The sequence below is a fragment of the Candoia aspera genome, chromosome 1, assembly GCF_035149785.1.
Source record: "Candoia aspera isolate rCanAsp1 chromosome 1, rCanAsp1.hap2, whole genome shotgun sequence".
NCBI lineage: Eukaryota > Metazoa > Chordata > Lepidosauria > Squamata > Boidae > Candoia > Candoia aspera.
In genome coordinates this window covers 50572566-50596631 of record NC_086153.1, presented here as the reverse complement: position 1 = coordinate 50596631, position 24066 = coordinate 50572566, and the positions used below count along the sequence as shown (strand labels likewise).

The 24066-nt window shown below is 38.4% G+C and overlaps 1 protein-coding gene across 1 annotated transcript in view; it reads right to left on the bottom strand.

Moving 5' to 3' along the window:
- Positions 1–11913: 11913 nt before the first annotated feature.
- The window catches only part of TGFB2 (transforming growth factor beta 2), a 96409-nt gene continuing 84256 nt past the window's right edge, over positions 11914–24066 (bottom strand). The window contains exons 3-7 of the mRNA XM_063303671.1: positions 21245–21377; positions 21030–21140; positions 19685–19856; positions 15915–16068; positions 11914–13332 (exon numbers count right to left, since the gene is read on the bottom strand). Of these exons, the coding sequence (XP_063159741.1) occupies positions 13174–13332; positions 15915–16068; positions 19685–19856; positions 21030–21140; positions 21245–21377 (729 nt within the window). The 3' untranslated portion in view covers positions 11914–13173. The remainder of the gene's footprint in view (positions 13333–15914; positions 16069–19684; positions 19857–21029; positions 21141–21244; positions 21378–24066) is intronic.

Here is a 24066-nt window from a genome sequence, read left to right as displayed (position 1 = left end):
AAATAGCATGTGCTCAGATTATCATCTGGTAGAACCATCCACATCACAAGGTTCCACATTTCCTCTTATCCAGCATACATCCACTGCAAACCACAAGGAAAATCTTAGCAAGTTTCCGTAAGAAACTTTAGAGAAAGAACAACACAGTTTTTATCCTGGGGGGAGAAAGAGCAAGGAAAATTGTAACTCCCCCCTCCTTTCCTTCTCAGGATAAGTTTGAAAGAAGTATTGAACGGTGCTAACTGCCTTTCCTGGTAAACATCCTTTGCTGTAAAGAAAGTCTGTTTCATGGAGAATCATAGAGAGCAATGCTCTAGCACTGGGAGGGCCCAAGTGCCCATGTCTTGTGGTGATACAGCCCCAATTCTTCTGAGGTTCTAAACCAGGACAATGCCACAGCGGACTAAGAGGATGCTAAAATAACAAAACACTTGCCATGACATACTCACACAAATTGTGCAATTACATACTTGTCTCAGGATGTCTGATGCAAGAATATAAATTATGACATTTGCACAATTAGGCCAATAGCATATGTTGTCTTTCGCCTTTCCACATGGCAGGCTGGGTAGATCAGGATTATTGGCCAGAAATTCTGCCTGCATTCTAAGGATTCTTAAAAATGGAGAAAGAGGAAGGCCTTTAAGACTCTAAGAGCCCCAAGTCCAGAATGCTCTTTTAAGCTTCTGCCTCTCCTTTCTTCTCAGTTCTTGGTATTTTGTTTTTCTCCATTGTAGTCAGTGGGCCAGTAGGTGGGATTATGTGAGAAACCCATAGCAGCAAAGTAATTCTTGGGGTGAACATTTAACTAGCTAGTTTTACCATCCTGAATGATGTATCATTCCATCTATTTTTTTTTCCCAATGCTGAATCATACTTTGGATGGATCCCCCTTCATTTCCCCCCTAAACAGTCATGAAATAGAAAAAAAAGTTTGTTTTTTTAAACAGGCAACTGGTAATATCAACTTTGTGCTCACTAGAGGTATTGGCCTTTAAAGCCATAGCCCCAGTCCAGATGGAATTATTGGAGCTGAAGTTTAACAGATATAGAGGTCATAAGGTTGGGAAAATTTGTGTTACACAAACCAACAGCATGCCTCAAAATCCAGTAGGTGATTCTTCAGCCAAAAACATCATTGAGCAAAAGATCCCAGTATTGTCTTTGAAGGAATAGCAATCAGAACAAAGCAACCTAGCTATAAGTCTTCTCTGAGATAATGACAGATATTTCATCTTTCATTAGCACTTCAGTTAGGCTTTGATCATGAGAAATGAACCTTTTTGCAAGTGGCCAGAAACGTAGCATATGATCCAAACAATATTTTAACATTAGAAGATTACAGACTGTTTTTGCTTTAATAAGATCATTCATAAACAATTTTACTGGATACCATTGGACAGGGCTGTGCTCCAAAAAGAACACAATGCAGGTCAGCATGCAGAGGACAGGGAAGGAGATGGAGTGTAGAAAGAGTAGCAATATTGAGAATTAGTTGTTTGCTTACTTTCCTCTTCATTTCTTTTTCTGTTGTCTGTCGCTCTAAGCTAAGCCTTTCCCTCTGAAGCATTCTAAAAAATGCAAGTCTTTGCATCAGTGGCAGGTGGCACCATCAAATAATGTGGCCTTGGGGAGCCATATACCCTTGAGCCAGCACTGGTCTGTTGGATTGCAAGTCTGCAGGCAGGGACTCTTTCACTTAAAAACAACAACAACTGGAACTCTTACGAAGTGATACAATTTTAGAATTAACAAGGCTTTTAATAAAGCAAAGCCCTTCCCAACATCACAGGCCTGAAGAGTTATTCTTACATTGGATGGTACTTTCTAAGGCTACAGCTTATTCTCCAGTTTGGAAGGAGAAAATGGATCCCCAGGGGTCATAACACTGCAGTCTGTATGACAGCTATTTGCTATTTTATCCACAATTTTGGTAACCATTCAGTATTATTTTTATTGTTTTATTTGTATTGGATATTTTCTTTTTTTAATTTACTACCTTATTTTGGACTGCATACCCAGTACATTGGTTTAAAAATACCCTAAATAAATGGACCTGTGGTATCAATTTTACAGATGTGAGGAGGTATGCCGGTGAGTAGATAGCAAACCTGTGGCAAACTCTCATACAGACTTTGCTTGTAGTCACAATTCTACACATATATACTTTACACATCAGAGGAAAGGTGTGAGGACTCTCTGTGGTTGTCCCCTGCCCTCATTTCCCACGAGACATTTTACTACAAGCTTAACTTCATGACTATGTGAAATCATTCAAAAATTACTGGTTTTTACTAATGCAGATGAAAGGCAGAGAGAAATGCAATGTGTACATCTCCCCAGATTGTTTTGTGAAGCATTATCCAATAATATCTCCAACCCCAACCAAGAAATAAACAACAAACGAGCCATGATACTGCCTGAGAGTCAAGCTCTTACGGCGGTGCCCAAACCAATTTGTAACTCCATCCCTCTTGCATCTGTCAAGTTTGGTTCATAACATAGCAGGCTCTCTATGAAATGGTCTATTCCCACGGAGAATTTCATTACAGAATGATGCTCTATGTGAATAGTAATTTTGTTTTATTTGCCTTGCGCATATGGGAATATTTATCTTCAAAGTTTTTTCCTCTGGCTCAGAGGCTGCTTTGTAAAACAGATGGTCTTGTGTGGCCTAATTGTATGATGATTTGTTGTGTGATTCAGTAGCATTGTTTATTTATACAGTGGTTTGATGGAATTTGTACACGGCATAATATTGTTCCACAATGCTTTCCTTCAGGAACACGTCCCATTTCGCGGCTGCAGTTGTAATTAGAGGGGGTTTGGAAGACCCTTTGATCTCAGTTCACTTGCTGTTCTGAACCAGCAAGATTAAAGATGAGTCCCTGCTGAAGCCAGCCTTGGCTGCTGGATTTGGAGATTTAGACAGTACGTTTGTTACCCCTGTCAGGTCAGTGCAATCACTGCTATCTGCTATTAGATGTTGCTCCAATATTTAGTTGTGGAGTACTGTACTAGTAAAAGCCTCCTTATAATGGAAGGGCCCTCACACATGATAAGCATTTCAGGGACCAGCCAGAATATCTAGCATTAATCAGTATTGATAATTGTAATAACATTCAGCAAAAAATCTATGGCAGAATCCAGCCATAAGCATCCTGGTCATTTCATATGGAATGCTAACTTTCTTCTACTGAAACAAACAAACAAAATACCTCTTTTTTCATCTTCATTTTGATTGCTAGTATTTCCTTCACTGTACCTTTAGTATACATTTTGTTCTTTCATAATCAGACATATTCAGAAAGCTTATTCCTGGATGAATTCTAAAATACTTCTGGTAAGGAATCTCTCCAACTTTGCCAACTGGGAATTTAGTTTGATCAATTTTTCAAAGGGAACCCTCTTAAAAAATAACTTAGCTTGCTCTGGGATTGCATGCCAGAATTCTAAACTTATTTGCCTTCTGACATCAAATATTCCTTCCACTAAAGGCTAGAGATTTCTGAAGACCTGGCTTCAAATTAGTAATATTCTACATTTTTTTTTCTTTTCTTTTTTTTTCATCAAAAGTATATCATTTGGGATATATCTAAGCTCAGTTTGGGCTCCAAGTCTTCCTAAACATATTCAAATCATATTTAAGATAACAGGTGACTGAGCAGAATAACCAAGTATCAGAATTCTATATTCATTTCAGTCTTCAGTACATTCATTTTCCTAAATGTAAAATGTAAGGTTTCTGTCATTAATCACATTTAATTATATTACTGTTGGATTAGTGACAAATGGATGGCTCTGACATCCATACATTAGCATGTGTCAAAAGCCAACATTACATTTTCAGTTGACAGACTGCATGAAGCATATAGAGGAATACCATGTTGTCTCAGAAAAGGACCAAGCCAGAATGAATGTTTTACCAAAGAAGTTTATTGCTAATATCCATTTAAAATAAGTAAATGACTGCTTTGCTTTGGGCACAGCATCAACATTAGTTGGTGTAACATAATAGTTAACCTTCCCTATTACATTTTTACTGCACCAATGAATTAGTTCTTACTACACTTTTTTACAGCTTTCCCCAGCCTGGTGGCCTTCAAAGTGTATGACCACATTCTAGCAAGATAGTCCAGCGCAACATAATTTAGGTTTGGGAAGGCTGCTTAGTATATAGTTTGTATCTATTGTTGTAAAACTAGACCATGGACGGCTCCCAACTTTAAGTCAAGTAGCAACCTAATAGAACACCTGCAGTCCTAAATGGATCTACCACTTTTCTTATGTTTTGCCACTGGGGACCTAAATTGTTATTCAGATCTAGAAATGTGATTGTAAGCTCATCAGGAGTTTTGCCAGGCTTCAGCTAACTATTGCTATAGCTCTACTATAGATCGCATGAGTGCAAGGTAAGTATCTTTCTGTTTCCCAATTTTCTTGGCTGTCTGCACAGCAAGTTCAGTTTCAACTTTACCTTGTAATTAGTGAGTGTTGTAAGAAACATATTCAAAATTATATTCAGCTGGAACTCCTTGAACTCTGCTACTATGAACTGTGCATTGTCCAAGACAGACTTTCCAGGCATTACAAAGCATGTAAATGTGCTATTTGGCCAATCTATAATGTGATATCTATCTATCATCTATCATCTATCACTCTACCTCCCTCTAACATCTATCTATCTATCTATCTATCTATCTATCTATCTATCTATCTATCTATCTATCTATCTATCTATCTATCATCTCTATTCATTTGAATTTTTGTTGAGTGGATTGGGTATCCATAATTTTATGCATCTTTATGCATCTTTAAAAATAATGCTGTTCCCTCTGTTCATGAATAGCAATTCTTCTTCTCTCTGTTTTTAAAATGATTAACTGCTTTGGGCAGAACTAGGAATGGGAAACATCAGGATCCACCTCAGATACTGCACTGCCAATCTGTCCATGCAGGCATGTCAGGTAGCAGCAGGACTATCTCTTTCCAATTGTTTCTGCCCATATCATAAGATCTGGCAGGGTCAGCATGCTTTGGATCCCCTCACTGAAGGAATGTAATCTCATGGAACCTCAGAACTGTGAGTTCTCTGTCATCATTCCTGCACTCTTCAACAGTATTATCCCAAAGTCCATGTGGTCCTAACCTTGGAGTCCTTTAGGAAGGCTGAAAAGATCTGACTCTTCCAGCAGGCTTTTGGCTGTAGTATTTTGTGAACCCGCTAGTATACTAGGACTATTTTGTTTGTAGCATTCCTAGGATAACTGTTTGCTATTTGGTTGACCTACTGTTATATTATGTTTTTAACTTGTCCTGCATGCCTCCTTGAGTTGTTTGACCATAAGGCAGCCTTACAAAACCAACCAACCAACAAATAAAACTATCCTTGAATCAGTCTGATGTGCAATTTGATGGCAAATACATTGTACAGTCCTGGAACACACCAGTCTGCAGATATTGTTCTTGGTACCTACCAGATGTCCCAATCCAAGTGACTTTTTTAAAAAACACATTACAAAATAGGAAGGTGGTATAATGCAAAGCAAATCCCAAGCTTTCCCTAGATCATGACCATATTTTGCCCTGAAATTTATAGTTTTGATATTTTGGAAGGAGGATTGTTATACGTCCATGTCATGGTAAACTCCTCTGCTGCAGAAGTTTGTGTTCTCTGACTGAATATTGAGAATACTGGTAAGAAAATTAGCTGGGGAAAGTGCTTGGGTCTGTTTCTGTGTCTGTGTGCATGTCTGTAGTTTAACACTGTTATCAGTTCCTTCTAAACTTCAAAGAATAAAACAAGTTGGGGTTGTGTATGTGTGCATGTAGATGGGTATACACATTTACTTTAAGGCTTTGGAATAGTGATCAAATGTTTAGTGTTTCTCTTTAGGCTCCATAGTCCCATCTACATGATTTGTTACCAAACTGCCTTCAGAGTAGGATGCTTCTCAACTGAACATCAGGTGAGACAGTATAATGGTATGTGGGAATGACCTTAGGAGAAAGGAGGAAGAGCTTCAGCCTAGAAACTGTCTGATAAATGAAATCTGAGTCCAAAGGGGATGGAGAAAGTCTCTGAGAAGGGACCCTCCCTAGTTTTGGGGAGAATAAAATAAAGGAGGGGAGAGTTACTTTCAGACTTGCAAGATGCTGTTATTGTAAACTTACAGTAAAGGTAGTGTTAGTCCTCATGGTTGGTGCTTCTTGTTTGGACTATCCTGAAGGACTGATAGATAGTTAATTTGATTCTACTTCTCCCTTCAAACTCAAAGTAGTTATCAGTGTATTTCCAAATGCAATTCAAGTACTGTTTGCTACTTTTAAAGCCCTATATAGTATAATGGTATGCGGGAGGGCTGACATATAGTTTGGGACCTGGGTATCTTTCCCAGATAAATTCTGCCTGCCCCACCCATGCTAGGTCCTTGCTTATCAGGGGGTGCAATGCTGTGTGTGTCCACTGGTGAGCATCCCCCATAGGGACTCCCCTCTTATAGAACAGCCTGCAAGCCAAGGATGGCCCTCCTGTTACAGCTTTTTAGAAAGTTTACAACTTTCTAGAAGACCTAGTTCATCTGGAGGGCCTCTGGGGATTCATTGCAGAATCACCAATGCCAGAATTACTTTTATTACACTGTTATATTGCATTATATTTTCTATTGTATGATTTTTTTTATTATTACTGTTGCATTTTGTTATATATTTTTGTGAACTGTTTAGAGTTTGACTGGACTGAGGTGGTGTATAAATTTCAAAATGAACTTCGAAAGTTCAAAAGAATTGCCAACCACAGGCGGTAGCAGTAAAAATTTTAAAAGAGTAGGACCAGACTTGCCATTAGGTAGACAGGTGAGTGCTTTAGAAAGCAGACGCTGAGAGCAATGTAGTATCTGTACATTTCACATAGCTTGTCCTACAGCCCTAAAGCAGCCAGCTGTACTCAGATGTGATGAAACATTCTGCTCCTTGAGTTAAAATAAGATTCAGTTGAAAGTAAAGCAAAGTGCAATATGTGTGGTGGCGCGGGAGGGGGGGCTGCTGTTTTGTTCTTTGCGTCAAGTATCAAAATGACCAGATCTGGGCTGCAAAAATTAGTATGACCATTAGATGGAAGTAAAGAAATAGAGTTCTAACTCTTTGCTACCATCGTCTGGTCATCTAGAGTTCTACAACTGTCATGAGCACTGATGGTGAGCAGGAGGGGGCCCCTATCCAGGGGGGAAAATGCATGCGTAGTACTGAGGAGTTGAGCAGCCCTTCAAAGAGACACAGAACAGACCCACCTTGACTTTTGGGGTTTATCTGTCTGGGTTTTCCCACGCTTCTTCAGTTTGGTAGGATTGATGTCCTGACTAAGCAAAGACCATGCTGAGATGAGGAGAAAGTCACTATTGTTTTATTACTGCTATTGTAGAGAGGAAATCCTACCAAACTGAAGAAGCGTGAGAAAACCCAGACAGATAAACCCCAAAAGTCAGGGCGGGTCTGTTCTGGGTTTCCTTGAATGACAGCTCAAAGTCTCTAAACTATGCATGCGTTTCCCCCCCTGGATAGGGCCCCTGTCCTGCTCACCATCAGTATTCATGACAACAGCTCCAATCTGATAGTACTAGATAACCTATTCCAGAGATGTGATTATTTTATTATTTGAAGCAATGATCAGACTCTCAAAGTTGAGTCACAAAAGATGAATTAGTTAAACACTGAAATAGGCTCTGAAGCTGGAACTGCTTTATAAAGGGTAAGTTATGCTGAAATATGTGCAAGCTGAACAAAAACCCAGGAAACAGTGGTCATTGGCTCTCTCCTGCCAAAATTTTGGTTTGGCATTAAATAGTTCATTCAAAAGCAAGATTAGATTGTTGGAGCACTACTGCATGGGTTACTTCATGCCCCTGGGAGCTGGTCTTAGATTCCAGCAGGTTCCTTCATGAAATGAGCATATCCAATTTGATTGAGAGTTCTCATCAGTTTTCTGTTCCGTTTAATTTTATTTTATTTTTATTCAGATGAAGAAATTACTGTTACACCCATACCTTCTGACAAGCCAACTACATGACTTCACATCTACTTTATAACCACATATAATTACATAACCTCACCATTTATTTTCTCCCAGAACTCATGGCTCCTGATAGACTCTTCTGTCTGATTTAAAATTCAGATTTTGGACATTAAAAAAAACTCCACAACCTAAAACACTTATACAATGAGTTTTCTCCCTGCCTCCCCCCACCAAACTATCTACTTTTATTAACCACATTCTTATTTGAACAATATAGAAAGAATGTTCTGTATAGGATAAAGGAAAAGGCAAGCTATACTAGCTAAACATTTGGCACAAGCACCTTTGTTTAATAATGCATGTATAACTGCTTGTACACACTGGTTAATAATGGAGCTGTTCTCATATTTCCATCCCTACATAGGAAAAGGAACAAAACATGACCTGAAAAGCATTTATTATGTATTTTACTCTTACTAGTTTGCTTGTACTGTGCCTTTTTTGGTAGCTGCTACAGTATGAGCTAATTACAGGATGGCCTTGACTTGAATCTTTGTATATAAATTAAGCTCTTTGAGCAAATAGCTGTTGCTTAGCCTAATCTGCCTGGTTTGTTGTGAAATATCTACATCATCTACATGTACATCTACATCATCTACATCTACATCTACATCTATCTCCATATAGAGTATTTTGGGTTCTTGATCTTAAACATAGTGCCCATCAGGATCTCCCTTGGAAATCTCCAGATTCTATGCCTTACTTAATATGGCGTTTTTTGTTTTTGCTTTCATTTAACAAAATGAAAGCAAAGGGCCTATCACAAAGCAAAGGGCCTATCACAAGTGACATTTGTGTTTCTAATTATGCTCTGGCATCTTTCTTATACCTTGCCTTTCTCCCAAAAAGCAGGTAAGCATTCTGGCAGGTTCAAATAAGTGTTGGAGAACTACCTGATCAGTCTGCCATTAGATAAAGGGATGTTTTTATGCCTGGCCTGTGACAGTCATTCTCTGAGAGCACCTGTAATATGCTCTCAGAATTCCAAATGTTTCTGTGTTTCTTGCCTCATGTTTCTTGCAGGAAAGGCAGGATACAAAAGAGCTATTAGAATAGCTAGTATGCATTCTCCTATCTTTATGGGTGATGCCAGAGGGTTCAAAACCTGAAAAGGGAGGATCTAGGGTTGTCCCCTCCCTCATCAGCTGTTGCCCCTACCTCCATCATCCATCATGCCCCTTCAGGGCATTACTCTCTGAGAATCACTCTGAGCCACTTCAACATGGGGGACTTTGGAGTGAAACCCCCCATGATGCTTCAATTTAAGGAGCCCTCAGGCTGCGACACACAAGAGTGATGCTACTTTGGAGGCCAGCATGGCTATCTAGAGAGGCTGCCCTTCCTGCTGCCTTGTTTTTAGGACTCTTCAGAGCAAAACATCAACTTGGATGAGGGCTTAAAAGCACCTGAATTGGATGAAGATTCCATTTGCATCACACTCTGTCCATTTATACATGGAATAAATCTTTGGATGTTTTTATGATGGAGAAAACCATAACTGACCTACCTATAAGCCACATTTAGTTTTGGAACTCCCTCTTGAAAGTGGTGGACTCTGTCTCTCTGAGTTTTATGCACTGGTGTGATTGCTTATTTAATGATTCAAAATGCTATATTGCTTATGTTTAAACTTTTGTGCCTAAGGTATTTTAATCAGAAAAATCAGATATTTACTTTAAAAAGCATTGAAAATAGCCATCACCCTCTAACAGTTCCATCTGAAATAACTTGTTTTAAAACTCCATTTTGAGTTTGGACCTTGTAACTTCAAAAAAGCTTTTCAACTTAATTGTATTTATTTGAAAATAGTTTGCATCATTATTCTGAGCTGCAGGGTACAGTCACTGATTTTGCTGACTAAATAACTACTGCCTTACATTATGTAAACAGATCATAAATAATTCAGGTTTTGTGGGTGGGGGAGACTCCATCCCAGGGAAGAGCAGCTTGGCTCCATCTTGGATGATTTAAGAAGGACTTTAAATCTGTATTCTTTCTTCTTATTGGAAAAGCTTTTATGGTATTTGCTGTTGCTAAGTATTTGGAATTTTCCTGTTTGATATTGTCAGCTATCTTGGCAATATACCACCCCTGAAAATTGAGTAAGAAATATAATAAATAACAATTACTATAGCCAATAGAAGACATCTGAGGAAACTTCTAGAAGATAAGTGAGAGTGGTAGCTCTAGCTCTATCAAAAGAGCTTCCAACTTATAGAGGAGGCAGCCTTTTAATAAGAAATAGGGTTGTTTCTTTTATTCCTGGTCCTTGGCTGTAATTAAGTATTATGATGGTGGTGTAACTTGCTTGCAGTCATTTTAGGGTACACTCCTAAACATGTATCTAGAAGTATGTTGCATGGACCTCAATAGACCTTGAATAGACATATGGTATACAGATCCATTCTTGGGACTTCCTGTGAAATAAGGCCTTGCAGCAGAAACATCTGTCCTAGTATTTGACATTCTTGAGTCTACTCTTTCTTCTGTTTTGCAACATCTTGCCTGACTGAAGGTTGTGGGAAATTCAAATGGTCCATACACCTTTGAGTTTTATGGCTTGGTCCTAATTAAGGTATTGCTCAGTTTTAGATTTATTTAAGGATAAATAACTTACAGAAAGAGAACTGCCTGCCAATTAGAAGAGATGCTGTAGTATTAGACAGCACAGTAGTTTAATATTAGGAAGTTTCATTTTGTTTGGCACGTTCTCCCATCAGAATTATCTCTGCTGGGAAGACTTATTTTGGACCAAAACATATATTATGCTATTTCCTGTTTTAAAATATCCAGCCTCTGTTATTCAAAAGAAAAAAAAAAACTAGAAATAAGGCCCTGATCTCAAATGTGTTCCCAGTCTGAACTGGGTCCATGTACTAATTTTGATGTAAAACTCATACACCTGACTTGTGTTCCTGCTCCAGCCTTAACATTTTTTGGGGGGGGGGGACCCTCAATCATTAAAGTTAATGTTTCTTGAACTAAGTCAACATAAAACAGGTATGATTTTCTTCACCATACTATGACTCCCAGAATGCCCAAATCCAGCTGTGAGGAGCACATGTTGAGAAGTAAGTTTCTTCATGTGTATATCTAGCTAGATAGGGCAGTGTTTATCTGTATGTATAAATGAGCAGTGCATGTACAGCTGCTCAGTTTGGTCCAACTTTCAAAGGGCACACAGAAGCTTTAACAAATTCCTGCTTCCCCAAATCCTGCCAACTGGTCTTTGCTGAGGAGGAGAAAGACAAGATTCAGTTGCTTTCTGTCTGCCCCCCTGCACCAAGAAGCTGGTCATTGAAACTACCATTTTCTTAGAAAGTGTTTGCTATGTTGGAACAGAGAGACAGTGCATCATCCCTTCCTTTCCTTTAAATTGGAGTTTAACTGATCCTATTACAGTACCCTTTTAAGCAATTAATTGCATTTTTTAAACACAGGAGCAAAATACTTCTGTACTCCATCTGCTGCTGCAGTAAATGTGCCCCAGTGAAAGGAGTGAGTTTGCACGCATAACCAGCCTTTTGCACAGATTGGTCTGATGACACACAGCCCCATCAAAATTGCCAATTTCATCTGTGCCTTCTGATCTGGCAGATTCTGTTTTTGGACTAACTGCTTGTGAGCAGAACAAGATGACCAAAGGCAGACTCCAGTCTCATCCCATCCTCCAACTCTAGAAAGGGTTTATGTGTGTGAAGTGCAGAGTTTTAGAATGTTTGAGGATATATACAGTTTATAAAAAACAATATTTAAATCTACCCCTCTGTCTATATACAGGCTGAAAGGGAAAAAAAGGTAGCTTACGTCATAAAGATGAAAAACAACATACAAAACGCATGTATAGCAAATATTATAAAACATGTATTTGTAGTGCAAGTTAAAAGTACAGGGGACTCTACTTATACTGGCCAGCTCGAAGGAAGCACATGATTCTGAGTAATCAACAAGAGCCCCCATATTCAAATTCTTCAGAGTTGACAGTATTAACAGAATACAAAAATATGGTGAGAATTTACACATTACACATAAAGTACTTAATTTTTTAATAGTTTACAATAGAGATCTACAGATATGTTTCCAAATTAGCTGGCTTCTTACTACCCACCCTATTTTAATGCTATAGGTGTGGTTACATATACCAAAAACAATCTCAAAGCAATAGCTATACAGCAACATATTAGGGTCTGAAGATGAGACCAGTACATGTTAAATATTTCACTGGCTTACTAAATTGACAGTTTATTCATTTACAGTTGTTGCTTTAATCTTAATAGACTTGTCTTTGAGACGAAAACTAAATGTCCTTTATTAATAACCTCTTCGGTATTAAAACAATGGCATGAGGCTTTACATAGAAGCCCTCCTAGGCTTTCGGCAAGAAAACAAGGTGTGCGTGGCTTTTCTTTTAAAGTAGACTTTCTTAATCATGTAGTATCAGAGTTCTGTTTTGATTGGGTTAAACTAATCACTGTTTTCAGGATATTTCTGAGTTTGTGTTCCCCATGTATGAAGCACATTTCTAGCCATTTATTTGGTCTGAACATTTGTGTCTGTCTTCTCTGTCCCCCAACCCCTATGGCAATATATATTCTTGTCTGATCGTATTACACAAAAATAAATAATGCACTGTTAATTCTAAAAACTACAAGGGACAGAGAAGGGTATCTATGGCATAACAATATAAAGATCAAGTAAGCCACGGGATAGATACAGCAACTCCACTTAATGGGGTTTTTCCTGTTTTTTTCCTTTCACATAAGAACTCTTAACAAATTCTTCCAGTGTTTATTTTTAAAAAAGGTTTTTCTTTCTTTTCTTTCTTTCTTGTTAGTATTTTTGCTTTCCTAAAAAATGCTTCTTGTCTATCTCACTAACCAAGTAGATGAAGTGTAGGATAAGGCCTTCACGGTTTTGCATCAGACGAAACGCAAAACAATGAAACAAACTCTCAGTCCATTCGGACTAGTACCGCTTTTTTCTTTTTTTAAAAAAAACATGGATGATGTGTTCTTTTTGTTTCTTTCTTTTTGAATGTATCTTTTTCTTCCTTTCTTTCCAGAGAAAAAATGTACACACTCCAAAATGCTCCAATACATCCCTTAGCTGCATTTGCAAGACTTTACAATCATGTTTGAAAGCTGTTCAATTTTGGGTGTTTTGCCAATGTAATACAAGATAGTGAGGGGTTCTAGATCCTGGGATACACAGCATGGAGATGCAGATGCTTCTGGATTGATTGTGTTATACAGGCTAAGTACCTAGAAGGAAAAAGAAAAAAAGATGGTATTTCTTCAAATTCTCCAGATATTACAGGGGCAAGCAACTTTGGGTAACTAGGGCCACAGGGCTCTGACAGCACCATTGACAGGGTGATAATTTATTCATTCAAAGTAATTATACTCAAATTCTTTTCCTCTATATAAGCCGGAATCAATAAAAACACAGATATGTAAAACATCCAAACAATAGAGAACTTTTACAGTGGTGAAGTATTTTTTTTTTCTGAAACAGCTGCTTGATTAAAAAAAAAGGACAACATTGTAAATATTGAATACCTTCTAAAATGGAAGGTTTTCTCCAGATTATGGGCATCATAAGAGGGGACAGAGTTGAAAAGTGAATCTCCTCTTTTGGCTTTTTTTAAGGTGGGGGGGTAGGTGGTAGGGTCGTCTAAAATAACTGTGTCAAGAAAAAGCAAGGGCGAGAGAGAAATTGTCCCATAAACATTTTGCTGTTTGGCATCAAGCTCCACTGGCAGGGAGGGTTGGGGTGGGCGGCTGGCCACGCCTGACCTATTACTGATAGTTTCTCGGTTCCACACATTTCAACTTGTTTCTAAGAACAAATGAACATCCTGTGGGATGAGGCCAATTCTGTCCAAAATCCTCTTCCAAAATGACCCATCAAATGCTCACAGGAAGCCCATAAGCAGAATAGAGAAGCCCTCCCCCTACCCCACTATTGTTCCATCAGAACTGATCTCTAGAAGCATGCCTTCTCAAGATAAATGGACCATTTCTATTTTTTAATGGTCAGAGAACAAATGTTTAAAAAATGCCTGCAAAACAAGCAAAATAAATTAAAAACAAATGTACCATATAGCCTCCACCTCTGTAAACACTGCAAGTTGTAATTCTTTCTGTAGATCTGAATACGTATTTCAACTGTCAGGCATTAGGACCATTCCTACTCATTAAAGGTACTCTAGTTGTCAACTGCAGGGCTTGCCATCAATTCGTATTTCTTTACACTGGCTTTTTGGCAGTGGGATGCTGCATGGAGCTGGTTGCTTTTTTACTACCAGATAAGAAAGCTTTGCTTTATTACCAAAGGGATAGAGCAGGTGTCCAAGTTTGAGTTTTTTGAAGCTAAGTTTTCTCTGAATTTGAGAGTCAGAGTCAACTTTGCCATTATGCATCATGTAGTGGAATGGAACAGATACAGATTTAAACAAAGGCTATACTGCTCCCATTTTTTATACATCCTTCAACACTGCAACCATAACTGTGGCCTTCTTACTGCCACATGGACGTTCCTTTTATAACCCACATTTAAATGAATGGGAGGGCTAAGATCAAGAGTAAGTAAAGGTAAAGGTTTCCCTTGACGTAAAGTCCAGTCGTGTCCGACTCTAGGGGGCGGTGCTCATCTCCGTTTCTAAGCCTTGGAGCCGGCGTTGTCCATAGGACACTTCCGGGTCATGTGGCCAGCATGACGACTCGGAACGCCGTTACCTTCCCGCCAAAGCGGTACCAATTAATCTACTCACATTTGCATGTTTTCGAACTGCTAGGTGAGCAGGAGCTGGGACGAGCCACGGGAGCTCACCCCGCCGCGCGGTTTCGAACCGCCGACCTTCCGATCGGCAGCTCAGCGGTTTAACCCGCAGCGCCACCGCGTCCCTAAGATCAAGAGTAAGTCTATGCATATTGAATGCTATAGTCTGAAGGAAGAAATCTTCCTTCATGAAGCTGAACAGAGTGAAAATCTTCCATCTGTTCTAGAACACTGTTCACACTGGATTCTACACATTCAGCAGAACATAGAAAGATTTCAATATTTCAGTATTTTCCACCAAAGGCTGTAGCTTGCAGGATCATTGAGGCAGGACCCATGGGTATAGCCTAGCTTTTCCTTCCATACACCCTGAGGAAAATAGGCTGATGACAGCTGAACTGAAACAAGACTGTGACCCTAGCATCACTGAGCATGAAAAATCTAAGTGGAACCTAAAATAAAACATTACAGTGTTTCTGACAATGCAAGGATTGCTTCTGCTGCATCATTCTTTGATTTCTCTTGGGCTTCTTTACAAGGATCTGAAGTACAGCTTTTCTACTTTTAAAATACTCTCTTGCCCCTTGCTTTAATTTCTGTCAAGGTTGTATGCCCAAGATAGATCAATCAGTTAAGTTACAACAAACTGAAATGGGGAATCTTATATTATTAAAATATTTTCTTTTCTACTCTACAATCTCTACTCAGATTGTGGCTTTGATTGACTGGCCTGTCTTTAATCCAGAAAAGGAACAGTCCTACACAATCCACACAACTGATTCAAAAACTCAAACACAAGCTATTGAAGAATTGTGCTTAGAATGTATTATGAGGACCAATGTTATTATTTAAATATTTCAGCTATTTTAAGAAAAGTCTGATAGCAAATAAGGACTTTTATTGCTTTGGAAATGTTTCTTATTTTTGAAAAAAGGTTGGGTAAATGAAGTGTTACCATGATATGATCTATCAATTAAATTAATTAAAATACAATTTGAATTGATAAAATATGTTTTGCTCTGATTTATAGCCCTAAAATTACTCAGTTTTGTAAGATACTTACTCTACTGTGCTGAGTATCTGAGCTCCATAAATAGGGACAAGCTCCTGCACAGAAATTTGCATGGTATCCTTTAGGTTCATGTATCCATTTCCATCCAAGATCTCTCTTGAAATCAATATAAAATGGACGCAGGCAGCAGTTATCTTGCACATTCCTGTAAATGGAATTGCAGACATATATATTTAATAAGCTTCTGCCAGTGGGACTGCTCCTATGCAACAGATTCCTTGATGCAATAAATCATTCAGAGATGCAACAGAAAATCACTCAGAGATGCCTCTTTTGTTGGTGAATTTTATGAAGTTTACTGATTTTTTATGGCACACTTTCAGCACTCTCACGTTAATAAGATGTAGTTTCCAACTTGTCAGAAATAAATCTGAGCTTAGTGCATAGGACTGCATCTTGAGTATATTCCAACATAAAACTGGTTGGACAGAAGAGTGTCAGTGGGAAAACTCTTCCCAATGCAAACTGCAGCTTTAATGAAGCGGGGTGGGGGTGGTAAGGGCCACAGCAAAGGATAAAATAATGGTATTATCAGGCTCCCCACCTCCAGAATGGCTATTGGCCATTTAAAAGGCACATTGAGAATCATTCTTCTGCTTTGGTTCTCAGTCTGTCAGATTGTGGTAGGGAGAAATCCTTGATTTTACACATACAAACACAAACACATACATTGTGAAGTTTAATGCTCTATCTTTGTACTGTATGCCACTCTGAGTTCACAACTCACAAACATTCAGGCATAAAAAGGAATTAATGAATGAAATGTTCAACATTATATAGTCATTATGAAATGGGACAGGAACAATTTTTAGGGAACGTGTATTAAAACAGGTTTTTAAGGATGCATTAAAATGGCATATGACTGACAATGTATGGGAAAATATATTCAGAAAAGGTCATCTCTTCACTCCTTATGTTTATGTTTATGACTTTATGTTTTACTTTGTTTTGTTTTGTTTTTGTTGTTTGGGAATCAGGTGGCCTAAAAATTAAATTAAATTAAAATAATAATTGTGATCTGCTCCTTTCCAGCCAGGAGTTTAGAGGGAAAAGGAGCATGGTGGTTCTTGTTTCACTTGGCTAATAATGGCTTTGTGTGTGCCATACAGAGTGTTAAGATTTCCTGCAGATATTTCAAGTTTCTGTTTCTATCTTACAATTTTTGTATATGCAATCAGTCATAACTAGATATAATTCTCACATTCATCTCTAAGACTGGCTAGAGATTTTTATTTGCATCCTTAAGTAAATTATATTTTTATGTTCCTCTGCTTTCAAGAAAAATGGATCTCAAATATATATTGCTCAAAGCAGAAGAGGAAAGTGGAACAAATTCTAGCCTGCTGGCTGCTAGCGTTCTTGAAAAGGTGGATCTTGTTCTGGTTAACGTGATTAGAGGCACATCTGCAACACATCTGCAGGTGCAGAATCAAGAAGCTGCTTTAGCCATTCATAGGAGAAAATATGAGTCCTCAATTTCCAGGGCAGTTAGACAACAGTTCCTCTCTTTTTCAAGGAACCCTTTATTTGAACAGTGGGCCAAATTACAGGTCTAGCTGAAAGTGAAGGAATTATAGGAGCAGGGACCTGACAATCAGCCCCAAATGACAGATTCAGCAGATGCACAACTCTCCTGGTCAGTCTCCCTCATTACGATGACATGTACTGCATTGCTATTCAAATCATAATAATCATTTCTACAAGTTTATATATATATAGTTTCTTTTGAGGGGAGTCTGATTTTTGAGACTTCATGGACATATCCACGCAATTTTCCCTGGAACAGTACGGAAGGGTTTATCATACCATAGCCTCCCGTTCTGGCCTATAGTCCTGGTAGTCCCTAGAAGACTCTGTTCAGAAAGGTCCTGATTCTATTTATCTTCCAAAGCCAGACAAGATCAGCCAAATGCTGTCACTTCCTGCAGTCTATTTTTACAACTGCATCCATACAAATAAATTAGCAAATGCAAAATGTATCCAGATGAATGCTCTCAGTTATGCTATTTGTATGGGTGGGGAGGGGCAGAGGAATCTTTCTTTAACTAGGCTTATAAATGGTTCCAGTAGCAACTGACTCTGAGTGGTTTACATTCATAATTTAAGCAATAGGATCAAAACAAAATACAGCCATAAAATATAATCACTTGTCTCCCGCCTGAGAAATAAGCAATGACCCAACAACAATAAGAGCACCCCCCCCCCCGCAAGAGTGAAATAATATAACCCCATCAGACCTGAAAGGCTTGCCAAAAAGCCAATTTTTCATGATTTTAAAAGAACCGAAGGAATTGGGCCAACTTGATCTCAGGGGGAATGGGGTTCCATAGAAAGGGTGCAATGATCAAGGAAGGGCAACCCTGTGGTTCCTGCAAGTGATTCTTTCTAGGGATAGGAATCTAAAGCAAGCCTTCCCTTCCAGATCTTGCTAGACAGGCAGTAGCTACCAAAGCAAGTGGTCCTGCAGATATCCAGGACCTGAGCCATGTATGCCTTTAAAGGTGAAGAAGAACACCATAAATTGCAGCTGGAAGTCAACCAGTAACTGGTGCAGCTCTCGAAGAAGTTGTGTTATGTGGGCAAAGTAACTGGTCTCCATGACTACCTGAGCCACTGCTTTCTGGACCAGCTACAGCTTCTAGATCTGTGTTTCGCAACTTTGGCAACTTTAAGATGTGTGGACCTCAACTCCCAGGATTCCCCAGCCAGCATGTTGAAGTCCACACATCTTAAAGTTGCCATGGTTGAGAAACACTGTTCTAGATGGTCTTCAAGGGTATCCCCAGATAGTATATTGCAGTAATGAGAATGAGAGGTAAGCAAGGCACGAGTGATAGTCAGTAGCACCTCCTGAACCAGGAAAGGCCATAACTAGTGCACAAGATGGAGTAGTGGAAAGGCCTTCCTAGCCACTGCTGCCACCTGCTCTTCCAGCAGGAGCTGTGAGTCCAGGAGGATCTTCATATTACAAGCCACTTCTGCACAGGAAATGCAATCTTATCCAGTACCAAGGATGGAATATTCCTGGCATCCGAAGGCTTCTGAACCCAAAGCCACTCTAACTTGCTGCAACTGAGCCTAAACTGCTCCCCATCCAAACCCTAACAGGTTCCAAGTATGGGACAGACCCTCAGCCACATTTTCTGATTTCTGATACTGCATCAGCAGCTGCTCAATTACTACATGATTCTGAGCATATGCTCTTGCTTTATACATTTAAGACATTTTACTAGAGCATAGTAATTCTATTTGTTTAATTTTTCAGATTGGAGATCGCCTGCCTTCCAAACTAGAATATGCAGCCAAAATGTCACAGGGACTTTAACGGAGGTGCAAATAAAAGCAAATGCCATTCTTTAGTTAAATTGTAGTATCGATTGCCAGAAAATGAACAGATGAGATTTAGGATTGTACATACAATATGATAAGTTTGAAGGCTCCCCCACCCTCTCGATCTGCTCCTTGAAGTTATGAAGCAGCTGCTTAATGGTTTCTTTGCCAACTATACTGAAGGAAGCGTCTTCTTCAAAGCAGCCACCCAAGTCCTTGAGCAGCTGCAGCCCTTCAAGGACTTTGAGGAACAAATCCAGAGGAGTACAACCTTTTATCCACAGATTGTGTGTGTATGTGTGTGTGTGTGACATATTCCCTTCAATGGAATGCTGTTAAAATGATAAATAAAAAACAGAAATTAAAAAAAAAGTCTGCATTCATATTTCTATGCATGCACACGAGCCTGTAACATCTTAGTACATAATTACCTAAAACAATAGGCAGCATCTAAAGCACGCTTCTTCCGCCGACTGGACTGTTGCGACTCAAGTCTGTAGGAGGGTAATAACATTAGCAGAAGATGTGGGTTCTTCCCACTGTATTTTTTCCTACTGGACTTTAAAGCTTTCTCACCACTGGAATAAGGGTGGTCATCAATACCTTCAAAAAATACATTTTGGTAATAAATATTGTGTTGCTTTTTTGGAACAAATTATATAAAGTATCTCTTCACAAGAAACCTAAATCATAGAATAATCAGGTCTGCTGGCATCAGCTGGGCTGATTTAAGACATGCTGATACGTGTATGTGAATGTGGGAAGAAGGGACTGCACTGAGTTAAAGATCCTATTTTCTTATTTTCTCTGCATCATTTCAGATCAGGAACACCTGCTTCATTCATATCAATTATTAGTCACATGATCAGTTATAAGTTTCCTTCTTCCACAATTGTTATAAATATCCACATGATCTTTATTTATTCCCAAGCAAATATTAATTCTTTTCATGCAGGGATATAGACAATAGTGTGTAGCCACAACAAACCATGGAGATCCATGGAGATAGAGATCTAAATGAAGCAGTTAGAGAACCAGCCTCAGGGAAGCAGCAACCATGCTGCAAATATTTTATTTATTTACTTATTATTATATTTATACACTGCCCAACTCACTATAAAAGTGCTTATCACAGTCTAGCAAAGGAGATCTGCATGCTGATGCAACAGATCATGAACAGAAATCGTTAACACAGATAAGCATGTGAATCTAGTTACAGTACCTGCATGGTCATCTAGACTCTATTAGTGTGCTTGGATGTATCTTCTGGATACAGTTAAAGTCACCAGTTAGGTTACAGCCAGGGTTTAAATTAGTCATGTAAATTCTGAATGTAAATTTCTCTGAGCATCAGTGCTGATAACTATTGGCACCTAAAGAGTTATGGTTGGATGCTCAGTATTAAGAGGCACTAAGCACTGGGTCTTTGTTTCAAACAAGGAGTTGCAAGATGAATGCACAAAGATCACAAAGGCAGAAAGATTGATATGAGTACTAGTGAAGTTGGAGAAACAACTATGGAAAAGGTACCTTGTTATACATGTTCTAATCCATTATCATACCAACCGGTTTGAACAAAGATAAATTCAGCAGTTTTTACAGAATGCTACTCCAGATTTTTAAAGCATTTGTTGAAGGACCTCTTTTCCCACTCCATCTGACTTTCCATATTTTCCCTCATTAGTAAGTATAACAACATTGAACATATTGCAAGATCTGCTGAAACACTTCATATTTATTAAGCAATTATTTCATTTTTAAATTTTCAGTTATTACCTGCAAATCTTGCCTCTAATTCTTCACTTTTATTTGGGATAATATAATTATTTGAAGGCACAAATGTACAGCATGGACAATGTAAACTGATCTTAAGTCCCAAGTTCCTGTCTGAAAAACATAAGAGAAAGAAAATTTGCTTTATGTCAGGTCAGGCCAGACTTCAAACTATTCAAACTTAGGGTAACTCTCAATAATTAAAAGATTACTGTCACCTTTGTGATGGAGCCATTCATGAACAGCATCAGTTACATCAAAAGATAACCATTCACCTTCAGCTCTTGTCTTCACGACCTTGCTATCAATATAACGTTGCGTAGGTGAGGTGGGATCTTTGTTTCTGATCATCTGCAAGGAAAAGAAGAAAATTTATATTCTGTGATTTGGGGTTCTCACAATTTAATTTGAAGAAAAGTAGCTAAGGGGGATTCAAAACAGAATACAGAAAATAACTGCAAAGTTCAAGAGGTTGATCCATCCCTATCTATATCTATCTATCTATCTATCAATCAAAAACAAATTCTAACATAGTGCTTTGACCAACTCTTACACAGCAGAATTACAAAAAAAACCAATATTGAAATATTTTGTAGAGATAGACAGCTCAACCTGTATGAGTGAGATTCTTTCTTAAAATGTTCTTTTAAACAACATTTTAAACCAATGCAAGATAGATAGATAGTTTAAGACATTCATCCCTGACTGTCACTTTCATGAACAAATGCTTTTGTAGTGGTTTTTAACCAAAGAAAAATGGATATCTATGCAAATCTGTTCCTTGTCAGATTTCTTTTGCATAGTGCTTTGCATAGACTTTTGCATTTCTGAAATGTGGATCACTGTAATACAAGACAACCTCTAGAAGGCTTTGTTCATGACTGCACTAAGAAGCCAGTGCTTCTTAATATCTGAAATCTGGAGCCCATGACAAAGAATGGCTTTCAAGATGGTGACATCATACTCACTACCTGGACTGCAACTTACAAATGAATGTGACAGTTCAGGTACAGATTTTAATATATTACTACTTAATCTATTGATAATGAAAATATAATAAACAAAATGTTTAAGATGCATCTGTGAAAGTTTTGCAAGAGGTCTTAACTGCATGGTAGTGCAAAATCCAATATCATGGATACTTAAAATAAAGAGTTTGGTTCAGACTTCAGTATGTCCTGTTCCTTATTCACAGCATTCCAGGAGACCAAAGATGTGTCAAATGAGCATTTAAAGGGTGAGTCTCATATACCTACTTTAAAGTTCTCTCTAACCAAGATCTTTCTTCCCTTAAAAAATACAATGTGGTCCCTAGGAGTTGAAAATGACATGATGGCACATAATCAATCAATCAATAGTTATATTGGAAATCCAGTACTGATGGGACAGAACAAGCATCTCATTTCAGATATTGCCAGAATGGACTAAAATGTAAGCCTTCCCAGGTGGACCAAACAGGAAACATGACCAGATGAGCTAAAAGTATCTAGATAGATAGATAGTTTAAGACATTCATCCCTGACTGTAACTTTTGTGAACAAATGCTTTTGTAGTGGTTTTTAACCAAAGAAAAATGGATATCTATGCAAATCTGTTCCTTGTCAGATTTCTTTTACATAGTGCTTTGCATAGACTTTTGCATTTGTTTTGCATAATGTAGCATAATGTACATTATGCATTTTGCATAATGTAGCCTTACTTTATTGTAAGGCTACATTAACAGAATCTTGCAAGTCTGAAAGTACAAATCTCCCACTGTCTCCTTTGCAGTCTGAGAATTAGGGAGAACCTGTTCTGAGTCTCTTTCCATTATGCAGCTGTGGGCTACACTCTCTCTTATCTGACTATTCCCTAGGCAGCATCTCTTCACCCCATCTCTCAAGGTCTTTCTCACATACCATTACATAAAGTAAACATATTCCTAGATGTGCTAAGCTAATTTTCCCTACACTAACTATAATCCAGACAACACACATTAATTACAAATGAGGTACTGACAATACCAAGAACTCGGTTCACCTATCAAGCATGAGTCTTTAACTTCCCATGGAACCTCTTTTACAGTAAACATCCAAGTATTTTGTTTTCATCAAAGTATAATTATGGCTTCCTACATTTAGGATGCTTCTAGGCATATACTTTGCCCAAATCCTTTTTGTCTGTCTTGGCCGGATGCCCTTCATCTCTAAGAGCCTGCCCAATGGAAGTTAACTTGTGGCTTCAGAATGCATGATCTCTCTACTTTTTTACCACTGAGAATTACCATTTCTCCATTTGTCTCAGAAGATAATGATAGACAGTACTTTTCATTGCTCTCTCTCTCTCTTCCTCCTCCTGTCAGTTCACTGTCTTTCTCTCTTATTCTTAATCCTTCTGGGATACCTTCAAGCCTTTGATTTGTAACTAAGCTTTCATAATTTGATATGTCTGTTTCTTTTCTCTTGGTATACCTCCTTTTTTCAATTAAGTCTTGAAGTCTCCACTTTACTCCTCTTTCTTGGAAACCTTATAGAGAAATTCCACTATTTAGATGATAGGCTAGTCCTTAGTGAAATTCCACTGTCTAAATGAGGGCTTTTCCTTAGTTCCTGTATACTCAGTTAATAGATAGGTTTCTGACCTACTGGATAGTAGCATCTTCAAAAAAACAAACAAACAAACAATGCCCCAGGTCATAACGGGAAGCAATTCCCTAGTGCCAGACTGATTCCATAAACATTCACTGTCCCTAAAAGAATTTTTGCAACATAGATGCAGATTCAGACATGTCCTAGATAGACTGGTTGATCCCTCACCAAATTTCAAGCAGTAAGTGATCTGAAGCATGCTCTCCAAATAAGATCTTAAAGCAATCTATATTCATATAGGATGAAGGAATTCTTCTGTATACCTGGCCCCAGACCAATGAGAGCTTTAAAGTTAAAAATTGTTTTACGTCCAGGCTCCAAAGGAGCTTGTTCTCTGGGAGCATTGCTCATCACACAAATGCTTAGGGCTGTGTCTTCCCTTGCAAAGCAAAAGTAACAGAATTAAAGTCCAG